This window comes from Tamandua tetradactyla, chromosome 8 (assembly GCF_023851605.1).
Source record: "Tamandua tetradactyla isolate mTamTet1 chromosome 8, mTamTet1.pri, whole genome shotgun sequence".
Taxonomy (NCBI): domain Eukaryota; kingdom Metazoa; phylum Chordata; class Mammalia; order Pilosa; family Myrmecophagidae; genus Tamandua; species Tamandua tetradactyla.
The window spans coordinates 65939671-65959197 of NC_135334.1; the positions used below are offsets into that span (position 1 = coordinate 65939671).

The 19527-nt window shown below is 41.6% G+C and overlaps 1 protein-coding gene and 1 long non-coding RNA gene across 6 annotated transcripts in view; one reads left to right on the forward strand and one right to left on the reverse strand.

Annotated features, from left to right (window-relative positions):
* LOC143644440 (uncharacterized) overlaps positions 1-5793 on the reverse strand; it is a 35690-nt gene extending 29897 nt beyond the window's left edge. Inside the window, exons 1-3 of the long non-coding RNA XR_013156712.1 lie at positions 5643-5793; positions 2919-3048; positions 379-455 (exon numbers count right to left, since the gene is read on the reverse strand). This is a non-coding gene — a long non-coding RNA (uncharacterized LOC143644440). The remainder of the gene's footprint in view (positions 1-378; positions 456-2918; positions 3049-5642) is intronic.
* The window catches only part of TENM4 (teneurin transmembrane protein 4), a 780788-nt gene that overhangs the window by 746647 nt on the left and 14614 nt on the right, over positions 1-19527 (forward strand). For all 5 annotated transcript variants that reach the window (XM_077113447.1, XM_077113449.1, XM_077113448.1 and 2 more), the window contains 4 exons: positions 970-1142; positions 5674-5909; positions 9537-9833; positions 11280-12894. In XM_077113447.1, the coding sequence (XP_076969562.1) occupies positions 970-1142; positions 5674-5909; positions 9537-9833; positions 11280-12894 (2321 nt within the window). The remainder of the gene's footprint in view (positions 1-969; positions 1143-5673; positions 5910-9536; positions 9834-11279; positions 12895-19527) is intronic.

Sequence of the window (19527 nt, forward strand, 5' to 3'; positions counted from 1 at the left end):
AAACACAGAGATCTGAGTTTGAATTGAGACTCAGGCACACTTATGAGCTTTGTGACCTTGAGCAAGTGGCTCACTTTTCTGAGACTCAATTTCCTCTTGGGTAAAATAGAGATGATGCACACCTTTTAGGCTAGTTGTGAAGAGTAAGGGAGAAAAGGTATGAAAAGCAACTTGCACCATGCTGAGTACATTGTATTCAGAAATAGTATTTCTTTTATTATCATGAGAATAAGGAAGAGAATTAAGATTCACTTATGATGCTTCAGACACATCACACCAGAGCAAAGCTGTGGGTTCTGAGATTTGCAGATACATAGCTACTTGGTGCAGGGTATGAAATCATAGATGGGAAGAGGTGCAAGAGTCTTTCTGTCTCACCTGCTTATGGGGCAGCATAGTTCCAGTTTGAATTCAGAATTCCTTTCTCGCATGATCTGCAGCATCCTAGGATGTTCCTGGAAAATAGTTCCCCATCATTAGCATTGTTCAGGAGAAACCTATGTAACCAGTTCTTGAGGGTTTTGCAGAAGGTATTCAGGCATTAACTTTGACTGCATGACCTCTAGGGAGTTCCCTAGCTTTAAGATTTGGATCAGCAGTGTTGTCATGGCCACCATCATCTCATCACTTTGTGCATGAATATTTATTTGTAGTTACTAGGCACTTCCACGTGCTTCCCACAGGTACAGAAAGAGTTGGAATCACACAGGGCAAGGGTTGTTATCTCCATTTTATGGACTAGGAAAGGAAGACTCAAGAGGTAAATCATTTGCCTACAGTAGGATATCAGCAGGTTGTATCTCATCCTATGCACTAAGCCCTGGGCAAGGAGATACAGAAGACAAGGAAATGCATTGAACTGGAAAGAAAAGCAGAATACACAAAACAATGGCATAAGGTAGAACATTCCAGCTTCCAGCTATAGCACCAATATATTTCTGTTACTCAATACCACCGCTTGGTTTTCAGATATGACAGCTTTGGCCGCCTGACAAATGTGACCTTCCCTACTGGCCAGGTGAGCAGCTTCCGAAGCGATACAGACAGCTCAGTGCACGTCCAGGTAGAGACCTCCAGAAAGGATGATGTCACCATAACCACCAACCTGTCCGCCTCAGGTGCCTTCTATACACTGCTGCAAGGTAAGTCAGGTGAGGGCCTAGGGTCATAGGAAGGGGTATGGGGAGACTCCTGTGAAGGAAGATGACACAAGGAACAAGCTGCTTCTGGAGCTGCCCAAGAATGGGAAAGTGTTATAACTGGTTTCTCTCTGTATTGCCGTCTAATTTGCAAAACACACGCCAATCTGAGTCCTGTAAATTCTCTCACAGAAGCTTCTAATATCTCATTGTCCCATCTATTATCATCAGAAAAAGGGGTTCTACCTTTACCCATCAACTGCTAATCCATGTGACCTTGCTGTTCTCCATTCTAATGGTTCTTAGATAATAGGCTTACATACTGGTGGTTGAGGACAAAGGACAAAAATAATTACGCTGAATTTTGAAAGGCATTTGGGCATGGAGACCTACTTCCTAAAGCACAGGTGAGAATAGTTTGTGCCTCTACTAGGATTCCGCAGAAAAGAGACCTCTTTTCTCTGCATAAAACAAATAAACCCTCATATGGCTTGATCTTTCAGCCTCAGTAAATTACAAAAATGAAATCTTGCTGGGAGTCTTCTGCCTCAGTTGTTCTCATGGGACGTGATGACCCAGGGTGGGCCTTGCCACTTCGTTGGATTTAATAGGTATTTAAAAAAAAAAAAAAAAAAAAAGGAGCCCTCACTAGGGAAAACTTTGCCTGGTTTTTCTCCCACCCTCCTGATGGCTGTTATTTCTCCCAAAGACTGTGGCACAAAGAGTAAAAAGCCTTGGGGTGGATATCAGAAAGCCTGAGTTCTAATCTTGTCCTCGTCGCCACATCATATTGTGACTTTGGGCAAGTTGTCTCCCCACTCTGACCCTCAGTTTTCTTCTCTGGGGAAAAAAAAGGGCAAGTTGCAGCCATGTTGAATAGTGTGGGGTAGTACAAAGAGCACAGGTTCTGGAGTAAATAGACCTGGACCCCAGTGCCTGCTGTGCCAGTTCTGACCTGTGTGAATAGGATAGAGTTATGGAGTTACTCTTCTTCTCTGAGCCTCAATTTCTGGATCTGAGAAATGGGACTAAATTACAATACCTGCTTCATAGGGTTGGTTACTCAGATTATTTATGTAAAGTGTGTACATGTTTATGCATGTAAAGTGACTAGCATGTACCTGGCACATAGTACTGTTCAATAAATACTTGGATTAATTAATTAATTAACAGAGAGCTTGATTAACTGTAGAAAATAAAAGGTATTTTTACAACTTTACTTTCATTCCAGATGTAGTCCTTTGCCTTTACAAGAGCTCAAAAATGATAGCGGTTCTCAGTCAAGGGAGAAACCAAGCCTTGGAATCCTTCCCTGCCAAGCACCTTTAGCAGTGGTCTGGGCATACCTCTCGTACTTATTCTTTATCTGGGTTATTGCCAAGACAAGGTACCAATTCACAGCCAATCAGGATTCTGCCTAACCAGAAGCAGCAGGGCCTCTGATTACCCCAACATACTGTCCCTCAGGCCTATTTTCTTCCCTGTCGTTAAGAATTGTTTCATCCATCCACTCTGTACTGCTAAGATGGCTTTGGGTATTTTTCCCAAAGGCCGAAGCAGGCTTTCTTACATTTTGGCAACTCTTTTTTTAATTCAAAAGTGCTGTATTTCCTCAGTTTTAAAGTGCATCATCAATTTAATAACAGCTTTTCAAGTGGGTGGGGGGGGGAACATACCACTCTAAATGTATGCATGGGTTTATAAGACACATTCCAACCTCAGAAACATTGGCATGTGAAAAGAAAAAAAGTGCGTCTTGGAATCCAGGAAACATGGTACCTGCTTTTCCTTTTGGTTCCTCTGCCAAGCTCCCTTTACTTCTTGTGTCCCAGGCTCAGATACTCCATTTCACAGGTGCCCCAGTATAGTCTTTGTGAAGAGCTCTTTGGGTTTCATCTTTATATCTGAGCTATGGAGAGAAATAAGAAGTAGCAGAGAATGAGCAGCAGGCTTGGGAACCCACAGCCCACATTAACTGGGGATCACTGGAGCTGCACCCCACAGATGCTATTCATCACGCATGGGCATATGCGGATTCAGGAAGGAGCATCTTTAAAATATAAATTGACACAAGCTTCAAAGAATATAAATACAGATTTGTCAGTGAATAAGGCAGAGACGGTTTGAGGCAAATTTTACAATTGTGTTTGTGTGTGTGTGTGAGAGAGAGGAAAGAGAGGGAGGGAAGGAGAAATAGAGGGGGAAGGGAATGGGAGAGAGAAGAGCAGATTTGATGTCATTCTAGCCTGGAAGGTTGAGTGCAAAAAAGTGTTGCGTCACATAGCCTGGAACCTATTTGGTTCAATCCAGCAGATATTTACTGAGCACATAGAATAACAGCAATAATGATAGCTATCATATTTTAGAGCACTTAAATATGCAGCATGTTTTTATGTTTTACATTCATAGTCCTATTTTTAATCCTCACAACAACCCTCTGAGGTAGGTATTATTAATATCTCCATTTTCCAAAGGAGGGCAATGAGGCCCAGAGAGGTTAAGCAGCTTTCCCCAAATCAGACACCTAGCAAGGTAGTTAGACCCAGACAAATGGAGTCTAGAACCCACTCTCTTAACCACTAATCTAGAGGCAATGGGTTGCTGTTGTAGAGCTGTATCATTACTAGGAATATACTGTGAAGTGGGGGTGGTGGAGATAGAGAAGACAACAAGGAACATATGTGACAGCAGTTAGCACAGGGCCAGGCACATGAAACCACCAACGGCTCACATTCACATAACAATTACTGTGTGACAGGAACTCTGCTCAGCTCTTCATACTCACCGTCTCACCTAATCCTCATAGCATTGCAGTGAGGTAAGGCTCAATCACTGTCCCCGATTTACAGATGGAGAGACAGAGGGATGAGAGATTAAGGAACTTGGCCAGCTCCTGCAGCAACAGAGTGGCAGAGCTGGGACTTGAACTCAGGCAGCCTGGCTTCCAAGTCCTTTCTTTTCATCTCTGTGCACTATCCTCTCAGAGTAAGCACTTAAGATATTTGAGAATTATTTCATTACTGGAGTGGTGACCCCTACACCCTCCAGCTGCAGCATCATTGATGAGGCCCAAGTAGATGCTGAGAGGTGTACAGGAGAGGAATGAATGTGTTCTTTGGTCAGAATGCATTCATCCTGGCAAAAGGAACAGAGGAAACGCCTGGAAAGAAATGACATTTGAGCAAAGCTTTGAGGGAGGGCTTGGTTTAAGCATTCATAGGAGATAAGGGCAGCACAGTCAGCAGGAACAGCTGAGGGAAAGGCAAGAGGCAGAAACGTGCAGGACACAGTCAGAGATAATGTTTCCATTTTTAGAAAAAAGGTGGTGTGCATTTTCAACTGAGGTTTAAAGTCTCTTTAAGCTAAAGATCCAAATTAAAATGTTTTTGTCAAATTTGAAATGTGAAAATCAAATCTATTTTTAAATCATTGTCACGCACATGCATGCTGTCAGTGATTTGGGCTTTGGTAGATATTAGTTATTTTCCACCTTGTGATAAAGAACACGGTTCTCCTAATGTTTATCACAGACCTTAAAAATGTCCAACAAGTGTTGGTGAGGATGTAGAGAAAGAGAGCTCTCCTATGTTGCTGGTGGGAATGTAAAATGGTACAGCCACTCTGGAAACCAGACTGGCAGTTCCTCAAGAAGTTAAATGTAGGATAACCACGTGACAGCAGTATACACCCAAGAGGACTGACAACACATGTCAACCAAAAACTCACACATGAATCTTCATAGCAGCCTTATTCACAATAGCCAAAAGGTAGAAATAACCCAGATGTCTATCAACTGATGAATGGATAAACAATATGTGGTATATCCATGCAATTGGAATATTATTTTGCCATAAAAAGGAAGCAAGTACTAATACATGCTACAGTATGGATGAACTAAAAAGCATTCTGCTAAATGAAAAAAGCTACACACAAAGAATGACATTTTATGATTCCATTTTTATGAAATGTCCAGAGTTGCAAATCCATAGAAATAGAAGGTAGGTTAATAGTTGACAGGGGCTGGGGGAGCAGAGAACGGGAAATGACACTAATGGGTACAGAGTTTCTTCTTGGGGTGATGAAAATGTCTGGGAATTAGAAAGTGGTGATGATTGCACAACCTTAAGAATATACTAAAAGCCACTAAATTGTACACTTTAGTATGGTAGATTTTATTATATGTTATATGCCAATTTTTTAAATTATATTTTTAAAAAAGAATGTTTATGAAAAATATTTAATGACATCATATAATACAATGATCAGTGAAAATTTCTGTAAGCAACTATTTATAAACATATCACGGAATATCCTAAAATATAGGAATAGACTAAAATATTTACATTGGTTTTTTTCTGAGTGTTGGAATTATGGATGATTGTTACTTCATTTTTTTTCCAAGATTTTCTTCAAGGATCATATATTCTTTCTATGGTCAGACAAAAAAAAAATTTTTTTAACCGTCCATACCTCAGTTATATATGGACCGCCCCCCTTCCTCACCACTTCTGTCTGTCCGTCTCTGTCCCCGCAGACCAAGTCCGGAACAGCTACTACATCGGGGCTGATGGCTCCCTGCGGCTTCTGCTGGCCAACGGCATGGAGGTGGCGCTGCAGACAGAGCCCCACTTGCTGGCCGGCACCGTCAACCCCACCGTGGGCAAGAGGAACGTCACACTGCCCATCGACAACGGTCTCAACCTGGTGGAGTGGCGGCAGCGCAAGGAGCAGGCTCGGGGCCAGGTCACCGTCTTCGGGCGCCGCCTGCGGGTGAGCCAGGGCTCATCACCACGCAGGTCTCAGCCTCGGGAGGTGGCTGGAGGCTGTGGGAAAAGAACAAGGAGAACTGGGTTCGACTCTTGAAACGCTCCCTGACTGATCTGGGGGAGCATCTTTTCCTGGGACCTCAGGTTCCTTGTCTGTAAAGGGAGGGAAGTAGAGCAAGCAACCACATGTAAAAAGATTCTCTTGTTTATCTTTTCAGTGTTTACCTAGGGGAAGATCACGGGTGTGTCATTCAGGTCTAAGTTAGATTTCCACCTCGGTATTGTTCCCTGAGTGAACATAGTCAAGTCACGCGTCGCCTAGAAACTCAGTTTCATCACCCATAAAACGGGGGAAGATAAAACCAGTTATACAAGTTGCTACAAGGATTCACAATAATTTATAAATTATTTTGGCGAAAAATATGTGGTCCGTAATAGCTGTTCTTATTGTTATTGCTACTATTATTATTATTGCTACAGCTACTAATATGTCCCAAAGTTTAGTTTAGCCATTGAATCGAAGCTACATTCTCCACTCTGTCTTTCCTAAAGTAGCAAAACTACCACCACCATAGCTGTCACTGAGAGTGGGTTGGCCTCTGTGGGTTGGCATCTCAGAGTTCTTTTCAGCATGTGGATACTACGAACCAGCTCTTTCTCTGCATCACATCCCATGTTTTTCATAGAGCACAGTCTCCGCCCCAGGGCCTGATTGCCCAGCTTATTTTCCCTCCAGCTTCAGAAAGGAAGTTGATGGAGAAGGTGACAGCTAATTAACTACCCTGGCATCCAATGCAGCACCTTGCAGACAACAGGCAATAGGTGCTCCGTAGATATTTGTTAAACTCAAACGAACCGCAGATCTGAGGAAGATGTTCCTAACATTCTAAAAACCCCAGAAGCATCCTCACAGCAACACATCTAAGATTCTCGAGTCCCCTGCCTTTCCTGCAGAGAATGGTTCATGTGAACCCTTATTCTATACATGAGATAACCAAAGTCCAGAGAGGGAAAGTGATTTTTCCAGGGTCACATAGCTAGGTGCTAGTAAAGACTAGATAATAGGCACCCTGTCTCTGAGTTCAGTGCCCACAACAGATACCAAAATGTTAAGTGACTTAGCCAGTCACACAGCTGGAACCCAGGACACCCAACCTCCCTAACCTACCACAGAATTCAGCCAAGAACTTTCACACCACTTAATGTGGGAAACCGCCTCCGACTAGTGCCCTGAGGGAGGCCTCGCTGTTACTGTCCTCTGTAAACTACCACCATCCATGGTCTCTCTGAGCCCCTGTCTGAATTCTTGAAGAGCACTTCATGCACGTCTGAGACAGTGTGCTAAATGGAAAGTTTGACCTGGGTTCAATTCCTGCCTGGACTGTGCGGAGCTGAGCACTTTTCTGAGCCTCAGGTTCCTGGGCAGAAACAAGATAATATATTCAAAGCATCTAGCCCAGTGCTGGTAGACCCCAGGCGCTCAATAAATGACAGTGATTAGTGCTGTTAGGATTTCCTCTCTGCCGTGTGACCTGGACCAAATGTTCCCCAGGTTTTAATTGGTCCCTCTCCCAGCCTCAGATTAATAGTGCTCCAGTTGGGTGACTGCATCTCTGCATCCTCTGAAATAAATGGCCACCCACAGTGCCGGCATGTGAAATTACAGTGTTAGCCGGGTGCATCTCCCCATAATGGAGCTCATTTTTTATACAACTGGGTACTTTTTTAATAAAGAAAGATGTAAAATAATCTCATTGCTGCCACTGTCAAGCACAGGAAGCATTAGGTGGTTCCCCAGTGTTCTGTTTAATTCAATTTTATTAATTTTGCCACAGAGGTATAGCTCCCCTTCACCATGGAGCCTTGCAGGAATGAGAGGGGCAGCTAGTTGCGTGACACCACCCTTAGGGATGGGTGGCACCATACTTGGGGCATGGGACAGTCATAGAGGGACCTTCCAAAGAGATGCTTTGAAAAGGCCCCTGTCATTGAGAGTGGAGCTTCAGCCTGATTCTTCATGGAAATTGCCTGCCACACTGTTTTTGCTTCTGCAATAGTGTTTGATTACCCTAGGGAAGGCAACCTTATTATAACCAGGCCATTCACAGCTAAAGGCATTGCCATTATAAATCCTTATTTTCAGGGCTTTATAATTTGTATGGGAAGAAGGGGGAGACACATGTCTCTACTTCCACTGAGAATGGTCATGATCATCTGCTTTCATTTGATGGAAATAATTGCAACCATTCGTTCAGAACCTTCTATGTGCATAGGACTCCACTAGGTAATTCACACAATCCTTACAACAACCCTGGGGTAGATACAATTATTGTTTGTTAGAGGAAGAAATTGAGACTCAGAGAGGGGAAGGGAATTGCCAAAAGCCACACAGAAAGTTGTTCATAGAGAGGCTAGAATCCTGGCCTGAATTCCTAGATCGGGGCCCTTTTTTACCACACAGAGTCCTAGAGGGCTTTTTAATTACATTAGTCTATGTAAGGGATTTTGCATCATGTGATCTAAATTATCTGCTTTCCTCTTGGGTCTGCCTTACTACTTGTCAAACTTAACCAATCATTAATTTGGGAAGGGAAAGAAAATATGCCCAAGTGTCCTATAAGGTCAGAGACTAATTAGAGGGAACCAGCACTTTAGATTCAGAGTACCTGGGAGCGTTTCAAGGGCAGCCAGTGTCTAAGAGGTAGATTCAAATGCAAAAACAGCCCTAGAAGTATAGTTCTTCATTAAAATGTGAAAAACAAACTGATTTTTTGCTACTCCTATGGGAGCCCTTTATTTTTGACTCTGAAAATATATGGAACCAGGTGAAGCTCATACAAGAGACTCCTGATCTTGGAGGCAGGAGCAAAATGTTCAAAAGCTTGGACTGCATTCCCAGTCAGCCCTCAGCCAGAGAAGCCATCACATACTCAAATAGCCCTGCCCAAGGCCACCACTCTAAAGGACTCAGAATATGCCTTGGGACTGAATGAGGGGACTAAGGAGCCCTGATTGGGTGGCAAAGGGTAAGAGAGACCCCAGAGGTGATGGAAAGTCCAGAGCCCACAAATCCTCAGGACTCACTCAGAGGACCACTGAGCATTGCTGACACATTGCAGTGGTGAGGGTCATCCAGGCTCAGTCACTCACCAGCAATGGAATCTAGGACAAGTCCCTTCACCTCCCTGAGCTCTGATCTCCTCAAATCTGGATGAGATCATCTATGTCAAACACCAGCATCTAATAGATTTGCATCATGAGTTTATTGTCTGAACTTACTTGGAGTCTCCCTGTTTAGGAAGAAGCCAAGTAGGTCCTGCTTTTTAAAATATGGCCTCATTAGAAGACTCACATTAGAAAAGTAGGTGGATCATTTTCTTATGTAATAGCTATGGTTTTCTCAGCGTCTGCATTATTTTTGTCCTTATGACAGCCTTCTGCAGTTGGCATTACTATGCCATTTTATAGATGAGACAACTTCACAGAGCTGACAAATGACAGAACCAGGACTCAAACCCATGTACTCCTCTACCCAGGAGCCTCTCAGCACAGCTGAGACCCAGGTTAGCCATCAGACCAAAGTTCTCAATGCCCAGATCACTTTTCTCTTTTCTTCCTATCTCTTCTCCAGGTACATAACCGAAACCTCTTGTCTCTGGACTTTGACCGTGTGACACGCACAGAGAAGATCTATGATGACCACCGCAAGTTCACTCTACGGATCCTATATGACCAGGCAGGGCGGCCCAGCCTCTGGTCACCCAGCAGCAGGCTGAATGGAGTCAATGTGACGTATTCCTCGGGGGGTCACATTGCTGGCATCCAAAGGGGCATCATGTCTGAAAGAATGGAGTATGACCAGGCGGGTCGCATAACGTCCAGGATCTTTGCTGATGGGAAGACTTGGAGCTACACGTACTTAGAGAAGGCAGGTGTCTGTCTCCCTCCATCCCTGGCCTCACCATATAGAAGGCCAGATACTGGGGCTCAACCCATGGTCAGGCGATGGGATAGTTCTGACCCATGTGGTCTCCAAAAGGAAATTTTCAGGAAAATCAGCCACACAGGTTCAGTGAATCCCAAGAGGCATCTGGATGGATCATGGTGATGGTATAGTGGGTAGGGGTTCTGGAGCAGCACAATGTGAAAATCCTACATGATAGACTAGAGCTGGGACCAAGGTCAAACCCTAACTGGATTTGCAGAGCAGGACTCAGGGTCAGGACCCAGGGAAGAGGTCTGCTTCTATGTGTAAAACACATGGTGAGAGCTGGTCATGGAGAATGAAGCAGAAGCCTAGGATCAGGATTTAAGCAGGAGATGCTTAATCTTGAGCTTTGAGAGCTTGATGTGGAGAGGTACATAAAAATTCCCTTTGGATTCATCTCAGTGACTAGGTAGGAGAGGACCTGAAGTCAAAAATCGGCTCTAAATAGAAGGAAATGGTAACTTTGATGCAGCAAGTCTAGAGGCCTGATACCTCTACCTTTTTCCTGAGATGATATCCACACATTATGCCCCAGTTCTGGCACCTGGATTCCTGCTTCATTTCCTGATCACAGTCACCTGTCCAGGGCTCAGATTCTGCTTGTTCTGTAATCAGTGTCCCCAATGCTGTCCTGGGTGAGCATCTCCAAGAACAATGTTCTCTTACAGCACTAAGAGAGAACCTAGAGTTCATCCAGCCTTCTTAAAAACCAAACCCAAAAGAGGGAAGATCTTTCCCAATGCCACACAATATGTCCGTTGTAGAACCTGGGTGTTCCCATTCCTTTCACCACCCACCCAACCCCAGAGTAGACATATGACCTGTTATTACATAAACAATTGTGCAAAGCTCCAAATCCCCTTTTCAGAGATGCTCTATGTCCTGTAGGCCCCAGAAAGTCAACAGAAAGTTTTTAACAGGTAGTAGACATTGTCAGACTATGTTTTAGTAAAATTATTCTGACTTCAGTTTCGAGATTGATCTGAGAAGTAGAATGGAGCATGGAAACAAGTAGGGAGCCTGTTGCAAATATTTAAGGTAGTGATTCCAATCTTTCTCATACCCTATCAGACGTAGAAAATGATCTTTTTTGTGCTACACAGTGGAGTGAAAAGACAAGGCTGCTTGCTATAGAAAGCAATTGGCCTAAGTGCTCTTCTAGGCTCTGTAAGGGCCAAGGACTGAGAAAAATCCTTATCTTAACACTTCTATAACCCATGTCCAGTATTCCATGGTACACCAGTTGGAAAGCTCTGGCTTGGGCATAATTTAGGAGAATCACCAGTTTCCTTGGACTGTCATTTCTTTCTTTGAAGCTTACATATATAGGCATACTCTTCTTCCTTACCACTCTCCTCTCATCTCTTTGTTTCCCTTTCCCTCTAGTCCATGGTGCTGCTCCTCCACAGCCAGAGGCAGTATATCTTTGAGTTTGACAAGAATGACCGCCTCTCTTCTGTGACAATGCCCAATGTGGCTCGGCAGACACTAGAGACCATTCGCTCAGTAGGCTACTATAGGAATATCTACCAGCCCCCTGAGGGCAATGCCTCAGTCATCCAGGACTTCACTGAGGATGGGCATCTCCTCCACACCTTCTACTTGGGCACTGGTCGCAGGGTGATTTACAAGTATGGCAAGCTGTCGAAACTAGCAGAGATGCTGTATGACACCACCAAGGTGAGCTTCACCTATGATGAAACGGCAGGCATGCTGAAGACCATCAACCTACAGAACGAGGGCTTCACCTGCACCATCCGCTACCGTCAAATTGGGCCCCTGATTGACCGGCAGATCTTCCGCTTCACCGAGGAAGGCATGGTCAATGCTCGTTTTGACTACAACTATGACAACAGTTTCCGAGTGACCAGTATGCAGGCTGTGATAAATGAGACCCCACTGCCCATCGATCTCTATCGCTATGATGATGTGTCAGGCAAGACAGAGCAGTTTGGAAAATTTGGTGTCATTTACTATGACATTAACCAGATCATCACTACAGCAGTCATGACCCACACCAAGCATTTTGATGCCTATGGCCGGATGAAGGAAGTGCAATATGAGATTTTCCGTTCACTCATGTATTGGATGACTGTCCAGTATGATAATATGGGGCGAGTAGTGAAGAAGGAGCTAAAGGTGGGACCCTATGCCAATACTACCCGCTACTCCTATGAGTATGATGCTGATGGCCAGCTGCAGACTGTCTCCATCAATGACAAGCCACTCTGGCGCTATAGCTATGACCTCAATGGGAATTTGCATTTACTGAGCCCTGGAAACAGTGCACGCCTCACCCCACTACGGTATGACCTCCGTGACCGCATCACCAGGCTGGGTGATGTGCAATACAAAATGGATGAGGATGGCTTCCTGAGGCAGCGAGGCAGTGATATCTTTGAGTACAATTCAGCTGGACTACTCATCAAAGCCTACAACCGGGCAAGTGGCTGGAGTGTCAGGTACTGCTATGATGGCCTAGGGAGGCGAGTGTCCAGCAAAAGCAGTCATAGCCACCATCTTCAGTTCTTCTATGCAGATCTAACAAACCCCACCAAAGTCACCCATCTCTACAATCACTCAAGCTCTGAGATCACTTCCCTCTACTATGACCTGCAAGGACACCTCTTTGCCATGGAGCTGAGCAGTGGTGATGAGTTTTATATAGCTTGTGACAACATTGGGACACCCCTTGCTGTCTTCAGTGGAACAGGCTTGATGATCAAGCAGATCTTGTACACAGCCTATGGAGAGATCTACATGGACACCAACCCCAATTTCCAGATCATCATTGGCTACCATGGTGGCCTCTATGATCCACTCACCAAGCTTGTCCACATGGGCCGAAGAGATTATGATGTGTTGGCTGGACGCTGGACTAGTCCAGACCACGACTTGTGGAAGCACCTTAGTAGCAGCAATATCATGCCTTTTAATCTCTATATGTTTAAAAACAACAATCCCATCAGCAACTCTCAGGACATCAAGTGCTTCATGACAGGTGAGCAGCAGGGATCATTTAGAGGGCAGGACCCACTAGATTGCTCTGATAATCTGAAAGACAGACTTCCTTGAGAAACTTGATATGGGCTAACAAGAAACATTGACTTTCTCTTAGAGTAACATTTTCCAAAGAAACACTAGTTCAGAAAAATGCTCTGGAAAAAACTGGTTCTGATATCAAATAACTTTAATAGGGTAACCACTATTCTTGAGTTTCATAATATATTTTAGTTTATGGAAGGCTCCAAAAAGTCATACATTAAAGAGAATTGTTGTAATATATTTTACCCAATACTTCTCCAACTTATTCGCCCATGAAATCCTTTTTCACCATTACACCCTAATATCTCACTGAATGCATCCCTTGGAATGCACTTTGTGGATTTCTGATCCAGAGATCCAACTGGCTAAGAGCCCCAGATGAGTTGGGGAAATTGATTCAATTCTCTGATTTGGATTGAGGTAGTGGAAAATTCACAGACCTGGGAATAGGCAAACCTGGGTGGAACACTGGATCTTTATAAGCTAAGCAATGTTACAAAAATTATTTAACTGCCATTTTTTCCAGTTTCCTGATCTGTAAATAGGAGTTAGAACACAGTATTAAGTTAAATATACATATTGTAAACTCTAAAGCAGCCACCAAAAAAAAAAAAGACAAACATAGCAGTATAGCTAATAAAATTAAATGGTGGAGATAAAAATGAAATGCTGAAAAAAGATTCAGTACAAACAAACAAACAAAAAAAGATTCAGTCCAGAAAAGACAGGAAAAGAGGGATGAAAGGAACAAAGAATAGATGGAACAAATAGAAAACAAATAGCAAGATGTTAGATTTAAATGTAACCATATAGATAATTATATTAACTATAAATATTCTTAATGTGACAATTAAAAGGCAGAGATCATCATAACAGATGAAAAAGAAGACCCAACTGTCTATAAGAAATCCACTTTAAGTATAAAGATGTAGATAGGTTAAATCTCAAAGGATCAAAAAAAGATATACCATACAAACATTAATCAAAAGAAAGCTGGAGTGACTGAATTAATATCAAAGCAAACTTTAGAACAAGAAATATTACCAAAGAGAAAGAGGAACATTTCCTGATTATAGAGTGGTCAATTCATCAAGAGAACATAATAATCCTGAATGTGTACACCCAGTAATAGTTGAATTTCAAAATACCTGAAGCAAGAACTGCCAAAATTGAAATACAATTAGGTATTTGAACAACTCCCTCGATAATTAATATAATAAGAAGACAGAAAATTAGTAAGGATATAGAAGACCTGAGCAATAGTATTAACTAATTTTACTTAATTCACATCCAGAACACTACACCAGAAAACTGCAGAATACACAATCTTTGCAAGTGCGCATGGAACATTCACTAAATAGACAATATTCTGGGCATAAATATGTATCAGTAATTTAAAAGCATTGAAATCATACAGAGTATGTTCATTCTCAGATCATAATGAAATTAAATTACAAACCAGTAACAGTAGTATAGCTGGATAAATTGAACAAGACATTTCTAGATAACCCATGGGTCAAAGAAGAAACCCAGAGGGAAATCAGAAAGTACTTTTATCTTTTTTTTTTTGGTACATGGGCAGGCATCAGGAATCGAACCTGGGTCCTTGGGCATGGCAGGCAAGCACTCTTACCTGCTGAGCCACCGTGGCCCACCCAGAAAGTACTTTTAACTGAATGAAAATAAAAACACAACATGTGAAAATTTGTGAGATACAAATAAAACAGTACTTAGAGGGAAATTTATAGCACTAAGTACCTATATTAGAAAAAGAAAAGGTCTAAAATCAATTATTTAAGTTTCCTTTTAAAACTAGATAAAGCAGAATAAATTGAACCCAAAGGAAATAATAAAAATTTACAGCAGAAATCAGTGAAATACAAAGTGACAATTGAGAAAAGAAAGCAAAATCTGGTTCTTTGTAAAGAGCAGTCATTACTCTCTCACTGGACTGATCAAGACCAGAAAAAAGTAATAATAAGAGAGAGAGAGTGAGAGAAGTCACAATTAACTAATGTCAAGAATGGAGTGAAGGCATGATTACAGATTCTTCAGACATTTAAAATATAGTAAAGGTGTATTATGCACAACATTACACTGATAAATCTGACAACCTAGATAAAATGGGCTAAGTCCTTGAGAGACGCAAATTACTTAAATCAACTTAAAAGAATAGAACAATTTAATAACCCTGTATCTATTTAAATATAAAAAATTCAAAATTGAAAGTCAGCATACAAAGGAAACTCCAAGCCCAGATAGTTTCACTGGTGAATTCCATCAAACATTTAAGGAAGAAATGATTCCAATTCTACACAAGTACTTTCAGAAAACAGGGAGAGAATATCCCCAAGTCATTTGATGATGAGGCCAACATTCCACTGATATAAAAACCAGACAAAGATATTATGAGAAAACTATACATCAATAGTCCTCATGAAAAGTGATGCAAAAGTCTTTGATAAAATATTAGCAAATTGAATCCAGCCATGTATAACAAGGGTAATGCCTCATGATTAAGTGGCGTTTATCCCAGAAATGGTAAGTCAGTTTAATATTTGAAGCTCAATTAATGTAAATCACCATATTAAGAAACTAAAAAAGAAAAACCATATGATCATTTCAATAGATGCAGAAAAAGCATTAAAGAAAATTCAATATGCATTCATGATTTTTTAAAAAAACTATCCAACATCTAGGAATAGAAAGGAATTTTTTCAACCTCATAAAGGGCACCTATAAAAAACATATCTAACATTATATTTAATGGGGAAATAGTGAATGCTTACCCCTCCAATATCAGTAAAAGGGCAAAGCTCTCCACTCTCACCACTTTTGTTCATTGTTGTAATGGAGGTCATTATCAGTGAAATATGTTAAGAAAAAGAAATCAAAGCCATGTAGAGTGGAAAGGTAGAAGTAAAAACTTTTTTTATTCGCAGACAATATGATTGTACACTTTGAAAATCTTGAAGAATTTATACAAAATAGCCATTAGAACTAATAAATGAAACTTAGCAAGCTTGTAGACTATAAGTTCAATAAATAAAAATCAATGACATTTCTAAGTACTAGCATCAAAAAATTGGAAAATGCAATTAAAATACCAATTACAGTGTGTCAAGCAATAGGAAATATTTAGGAGCAAATTTAGCAAAAGATGTATAAGACCTCTATACTGGAAACTGCTAAGCATTGCTGAGAGAAATTAAAGACTTAATTAAATGGAGAGATATACCATGTTAATGAATTGGTAAACCCAGTATTGTTCAAATAACAGTTTTTTCCAAATGTGTCTAGATTCAATACAATCCCAATAAAAATTGTAGTAAGCTTTGTAGTAAAAATTGACTAGTTGATCCTAAAATTTGTATGAAAATGCATAGGTCCTAGAGTAAGCCAGAATCATTTTGAAAAAGAAGAGGTATTTGATTTCAAGACTTACTATAGAGATGCAGTAATCAAAAGACTGTGGTATTAACATAAGGATAGATCTAGAGATCAATGGGACAGAGCAGAGAGCACAGAAATCTATCCACACACATATTGTCATTTGATTTTAATCAAAGGTTCCAAGGTAATTCGTTGGGTTAAGGATATTTTTTCAACTAATAATGCTGGAACAATGAGATCTCAGTGGGGGAAAAAAGTGAACCTGAACGCATACCCAAAAATTACCTCAAAATAGGCCATAAGCATAAATACAAAAGCTAAACCATAAAACATCTAGCAAAGGAAGAGAAAAGAGGAAAATCATTTTACCCTCAGTCCTCCCAACAAGCCACCACCTCCAGGTTAGCCATAGAAGACCTCAAAAATTCTTAAGAGCAGCCATAAGAATTCACATGTGGATAAAACCAGCACTTTTTAAGAAAGAGTTTGTGATGGGAAAAAATTTGTCCCAACTTGCAAACTCTAGTCTCCACTTCTTTTTGTCCTATGACAATCATTTTGGCCCTTTTTTATGGCAGCTTCATCCATTCAACAAAGGCCCCCTCTATGGCAGGCGCTGTTTTAGGCACTGGGGATAGAAAGATGATCCTTACCCTGCAGTAATTCACACCATAAGAGGAGATACAGACAAGTACTGTCCAGTGTGAGAGGGACCGTGATGAAGGTTGTCACAGGGCCATCAAATCTCAGAGGAGGAGCTACTGGCTCTGCCCAGGGAAATGTGGGGAAGCTTCACAGAGCAGCCAACATTTGAGGCAGGCTTTTTAGTGGGCATTCTTCAGATAATGAAGAGAAAAGCATCCCAGGGAGAGGAGACAGCACATACAAAAGTGTAGAGAAAGGGCAACATGTATAGCTTATGTGAATGGACCCTTGGAACATGGCTTCTCAGTCCCCAGATTTGGTGGCCCAGTGGAGCCTGTTGCTGCTGACCAGCAATAAGTGGATTCCTCTTTTAGGGAAAGATGCCTCTTCAGGGAAGAATTCTTCATGGGCATGTTGAGATTAGGAGACCCAGGAATAGAGAAGAAAATTGAACAAGGTAGAGGGCAAGTGTGAAAATTCTGTTGATAATCATGATTATTCCAGAAATCGTTCATAGCATTCATCATGTTCAACTTGGCTGCTGACTCTAGAGAAAAGTGACAGACTGAGATGGCATTCTGCTACATCCTTCATTAAACACAATCCCTGCCTCACCCTCCTGTGAGTTTCCTGTGAGAAGTCTTGGCAGGTTACTGTAGCTAGGGTCGGGGAGGGGGAGTGCAATAGGAAATACACTTTTCTCTCAAAAAAAGTTGTGGCCTGCCAAAAAAATTAATACTCCCTCGCCCACCTCTTCTCTGTACACCACCATATACGTATGGCCTCCTTCCAGAACGGCAGGGAGCGACGTGGCTGAGGAACTACTCTGTGCTGGCAGTGTGCTAGGCACTTGGCAGATTGATCTCCTTTAAACTTTGCAACAACGCTATAAGGACATTGTTGCTATCCTCATCCTATATATGAGAAATTTGAGGCTATAAGCAATGAAGTTATTTGCCCAGAGTCAGAGCTGTAGTCCCTAAAGCTGGGACTCTAACCCAAGGTCCTCCGGCTCCAGCAATAATGCATAGAAGTCCAGTCTTTAGAAAGCAACCACAGAAGGGGCCCCTGATATTTTCCATTTGGGTTCCATTTTCCAATTCAGCTAAACCCAGAAAATAGCATTGATATCTACTCTGTGCAAGATCTATGCTAAGGATGCAGAATTGAGTCGGGCATAGTGCCACCTTCACAGAGCTCATGATCCAAGACAGTTTTTCTCAAATTTCTTTGACTGAGGCCCACCAGAAGAAAAAAATTTTACATTGCTATAAAACACTAAAACAAAAGTTTTGCAAACCAGTACTTAAGTGTAATGTGCTCTTACATTTTCTAGTCTAGTATAGTCTATACCTTTCATTAGAAATGCTAATCATAATCTCCCAAATAGATTTCACTATGTGGTGAGTCCTATGCCAGTGTTTGAAAAACCCTGGGTAGGCAAGGGAAGATTTCATATAAATGATCAAGTTTTAGCAGATTGAAAAAAATTGATGATCTCTGTTATAAGAAACCAAGATACTGCTGAATCACAGTAAACCTTCCCACCATATGACCACCCCTGAACAAAAACTATGATTTGGGAAATTGAATGCACAGATTGACTTACCCTAGTTCACATGATTCATTTATGAACCTTTTAATGGAGTCAGCTTCCCTAAAATCATATGCACACTCCGAATGGGAAAGAATGAGATCCTGAGAAAGCAGCCAGAGAATATCCACTGTGGACCCCTCTTACACATTATTGCACTTAATCCTCACTTGAAGCCTGCGAGTCAGTGATTGTTGATCCCCATTTACAGAGGAGAGAATGAGGTTCAGAGAGGTAAAGTAACATGTCCACCAAGAAGTGACAGAACTGGAATTAGAACCCTGCTCTGTCTCCAAAATCCTCATTTTTGGATTTGAATACCCTTGTTAAGTGCAGAGCTATGCACATACAGAAGGCACTGTTATTGCTTGGGTTTCGTTACTGGCCCAGGCAACAGCACTGAAGTCTGGGAGAGTGAGTAAGGAAGAGCTTTTTCTTTCTTTCTTTTTTTTTTTTTGGCATGGACAGGCTAGGAAGAGCTTTTTAATTTGATAGAAATGCCTACCTCTGATTTCACATGAAGGCAGAGTAAAATTCCCAAATCTTCCAAAAAGTGCTGTAGAAAAACCAATGAATAATAAATTTTCAGGCTTTTCCCTAAAGGTATCATTGGGAAGTTTCCCACCTTCCATCATGTGTAATTAAGGTCCAGTCTTCTTTTCAGACCTGTATTTTCCTGGGAATTCACAATGTTCCTAATGGAAGCTTCCTTTATAACTATAAATTCAGATGCAAGTTCTCAGCCTCAGGCAAAATGGTTTTATAAGTTTCATTTTGTTTTGTTTCCTATTTTGTTTGTTTTGATTTCCCAAAGAACCATCTGCCAAAATTCATAGAATCAGAGACTTAGAAACTCAGTGAGAAAGGGGACTTTGGAGAAAAGTTGGTTCAAGTCCCTCGTGTTACAAATAGAGGTCAGGGACATAGAAGGATGAGTTAGACAAGATAAAGAAAACC